Source organism: Podarcis filfolensis (assembly GCF_964270895.1).
Source record: "Podarcis filfolensis genome assembly, contig: HAP1_SCAFFOLD_312, whole genome shotgun sequence".
In the NCBI taxonomy this organism is placed as follows: domain Eukaryota; kingdom Metazoa; phylum Chordata; class Lepidosauria; order Squamata; family Lacertidae; genus Podarcis; species Podarcis filfolensis.
This window is the reverse complement of record NW_028149321.1, coordinates 19452-22500: the sequence shown is the minus strand read 5'-3', so window position 1 is coordinate 22500 and position 3049 is coordinate 19452. Positions and strand designations below refer to the sequence as shown.

Here is a 3049-nt window from a genome sequence, read left to right as displayed (position 1 = left end):
CCTCTTCCTCCTGGCGGATTTGCTTGCTCAGCTCGTCCCGCTTGAGGGAAAGGTCCTCAATGCCTGGGGAAGGAGGAAGAATAATAATAATTAATAATAATAATAATAATAATTAATAATAATTAATAATATTAATAATAATAATAATAGAAAATAATAATAGAAAATAATAATAGAAAATAATAATAATAATAATAATAATAATAATAGATAATGATAAGAATAAGAGTAAGGTCCTCAATGCCTGGGGAATGAGGAAGAAGAAGAAGAATAATTAATAATAATAATTAATAATAATAATAATAATAATAATAATAATAGAAAATAATAATAATAATAATAATAATAATAATAAGAAGAAGAAGAAGAAGAAGAAGAAGAAGAATATTGATAAGAATAAGAATAAGGTCCTCAATGCCTGGGGAATTAGGAAGAATAATAATAATAATAATAATAATATTGATAATAATAATTAAAGAAAAGAAGAAGAAGAGGAAGAAGAAGAAGAAGAAGAAGAAGAAGAAGGTCCTCAATGCCTGGGGAATTAGGAAGAATAATAATTAATAATAATAATAATAATAATAATAATAATAATAAAGAAAATAATAATAATAATAATAAGAAGAAGAAGAAGAAGAAGAAGAATATTGATAATAATAAAAATAAGGTCCTCAATGCCTGGGGAATTAGGAATAATAACAATAATTAATAATAATAATAATAATAATAATAATAATAATAATAATAATATTAATAATAAGAATAAGGTCCTCAATGCCTGGGGAATTAGGAATAATAATAATAATTAATTATTATTATTATTATTATTATTATTATTACTATTATTATTAAAGAAAATAATAATAATAATAATAATAATAATAATAATATAATAATAATAATAATAATAATAATAAAAAAAATAATAATAAAAAAAATAATATTGCTAATAATAAGAATAAGGTCCTCAATGCCTGGGGAATTAGGAATAATAATAATAATAATAATAATAATAATAATAATAATAATAATGTGGTCCTCCAAACCTGGAGATTTAATAATATTAATATTATTGCTATTATTATTATTATTATTAATAATAATAATAACAATGTCCTCCAATATTAAGAAGACTTATCTCAGTACCTGGAGATTGAATAATAATAATAATATTAATAATAATAATAAGCTCCTCAATCCCTAGAGACTGAGTCCTAAAAATATTAATATTAAGAATATTAATATTAATACCACTAATAATAATAATGACCTGGAGATTTAATTCAAGATTCTAGTCCTCAATAATCAAATAATCTCATCATTAAATATATGAACCATGTATAATAATAATAATAATAATAATAATAATAATAAATTTTCCCAGTGGGGAAAAATCAAGCCAGGCCTCGTCGCCATAGCAACCCCGCTAGGCCGCCGCCCCGCCCCTTGGAGCGGCCCGGCCAATCGTTTCCGCCCCTGAACCGGTTCGTCCAATCGCCAGGCGCCTCCTCTCCCGCCTTCGACACGTCTCCGCCCCCTCAAGCCTCGCAGCCAATCGCAACGCGCGTCCCCTCAGGCCTCCGCGGCCAATAATTTCCCGCCCGCCGCCTAGCCTCCCTCTCATTGGCCGCCTGGTTGCGCCTCAGCCAATCAGCGCCGGGCTCGTCGCCCTAGCAACGCGGCCTACTCCTCGCCTTCGATACCTCTCCGCCCCTCAAACCGCGCAGCTAATAGAAACGCGCGTCCTCTCAGGCCTGCGCCCGCCCCTCACACCGCGCGGCCAATAAGAACGCTCGGAACTTCCCGCCCCCCCTCCCATTGGCCGCCTCGCTACGCCTTCAAACCGCGCGGCCAATCACAACGCTCGGAACTTCCCGCCTCGCTACGCCTCCAGGCAATCAGCGCCTTCCCCTCAAGTCGCGCAGCCAATAGCGACGCACGTCCTTCCCCTCCGTCTCCGTGAGCCAATAGCAACGCGGGAAATTTCCCGCCATCCGCGTAGCCCCCCTCCCATTGGCCGCCTCGCTACCTCCCCAGCCAATCACCGCTGCGCGCTCCCTAGCAACGCCTCCCTAGCAACGCGCGTCCTCTCACGCCTGCGCCCGCCCCTCACGCCGCGCGGCCAATAAGAACGCTCGGAACTTCCCGCCCCCCTTCCCATTGGTCGCCTCGCTACGCCTCCAGGCAATCAGCGCCTTCCCCTCAAGTCGCGCAGCCAATAGCAACGCAACGTCCCTCCCCTCCTCCGCTACGTCTCCGTAAGCCAATAGAAACGCACGTCCTCTCACGCCTGCGCCCGCCCCTCGCACCGCGCGTCCAATGAGAACGCTCGGAACTTCCCGCCATCCGCATAGCCCCCCTCCCATTGGCCGCCTCGCCGCCTCCCCAGCCGCCCGGCTCCTTCAACACCCAATCAGCGACGCCGTTGCCCTAGCAACGCGGCCGCCTCACGCCGCTCGCCCAATAGCAACGCTCGGCCTTTCCCGCCCAGCCATTCAGCCAATTAGTGCCGCCCTCCGTCGCCCTGGCAACGCGGCCGCCTCACGCCGCTCGCCCAATGGCAGCGCTCGGCCTGCCCCTCCGCGCCTCCCATTGGCCGCCTGCCTCCTTCAACACCCAATCAGCGACGCCGCCGCCCTAGCAACGCGGCCGCCTCACGCCGCTCGCCCAATAGCAACGCTCAGCCTTTCCCGCCCGGCCATTCAGCCAATTGGTCCCGCCCTCCTCACGCCGCTCGCCCAATAGCAACGCGCGGCCTTTCCCGCCCGGCCATTCAGCCAATTGGAGCCGCCCTCCTCACGCCGCTCGTCCAATGGGAACGCTCGGCCTTCCCCTCCGCCTCTCCCATTGGCCGCCCGCCTCCTTCAACACCCAATCAGCGGCGCCGTCGCCCTGGCAACGCGGCCTGCTCCCTCCGCCGGAGCCTGAGCTCGAGTAGCTCCGCTCAATTCTCGCCTCACATTTGACCAGCTCGTTGTTGTAGCTCTGGAGCGCCGCCCCTTGCTGCGTCATCGCCGCCGCGTCGCCGTCTCCGCCGCGCGTCGCGTAC

The 3049-nt window shown here is 46.1% G+C and overlaps 1 protein-coding gene across 1 annotated transcript in view; it reads right to left on the bottom strand.

Moving 5' to 3' along the window:
- Positions 1 to 3049, bottom strand: part of LOC310755118 (microtubule nucleation factor SSNA1-like) — a 4957-nt gene extending 1908 nt beyond the window's left edge. The window contains exons 1-2 of the mRNA XM_083631810.1: positions 2961 to 3049; positions 1 to 63 (exon numbers count right to left, since the gene is read on the bottom strand). The exon at positions 1 to 63 is cut by the window's left edge and continues 137 nt beyond it. Coding sequence (XP_083487936.1) covers positions 1 to 63; positions 2961 to 3012 — 115 coding nt within the window. The 5' untranslated portion in view covers positions 3013 to 3049. The remainder of the gene's footprint in view (positions 64 to 2960) is intronic.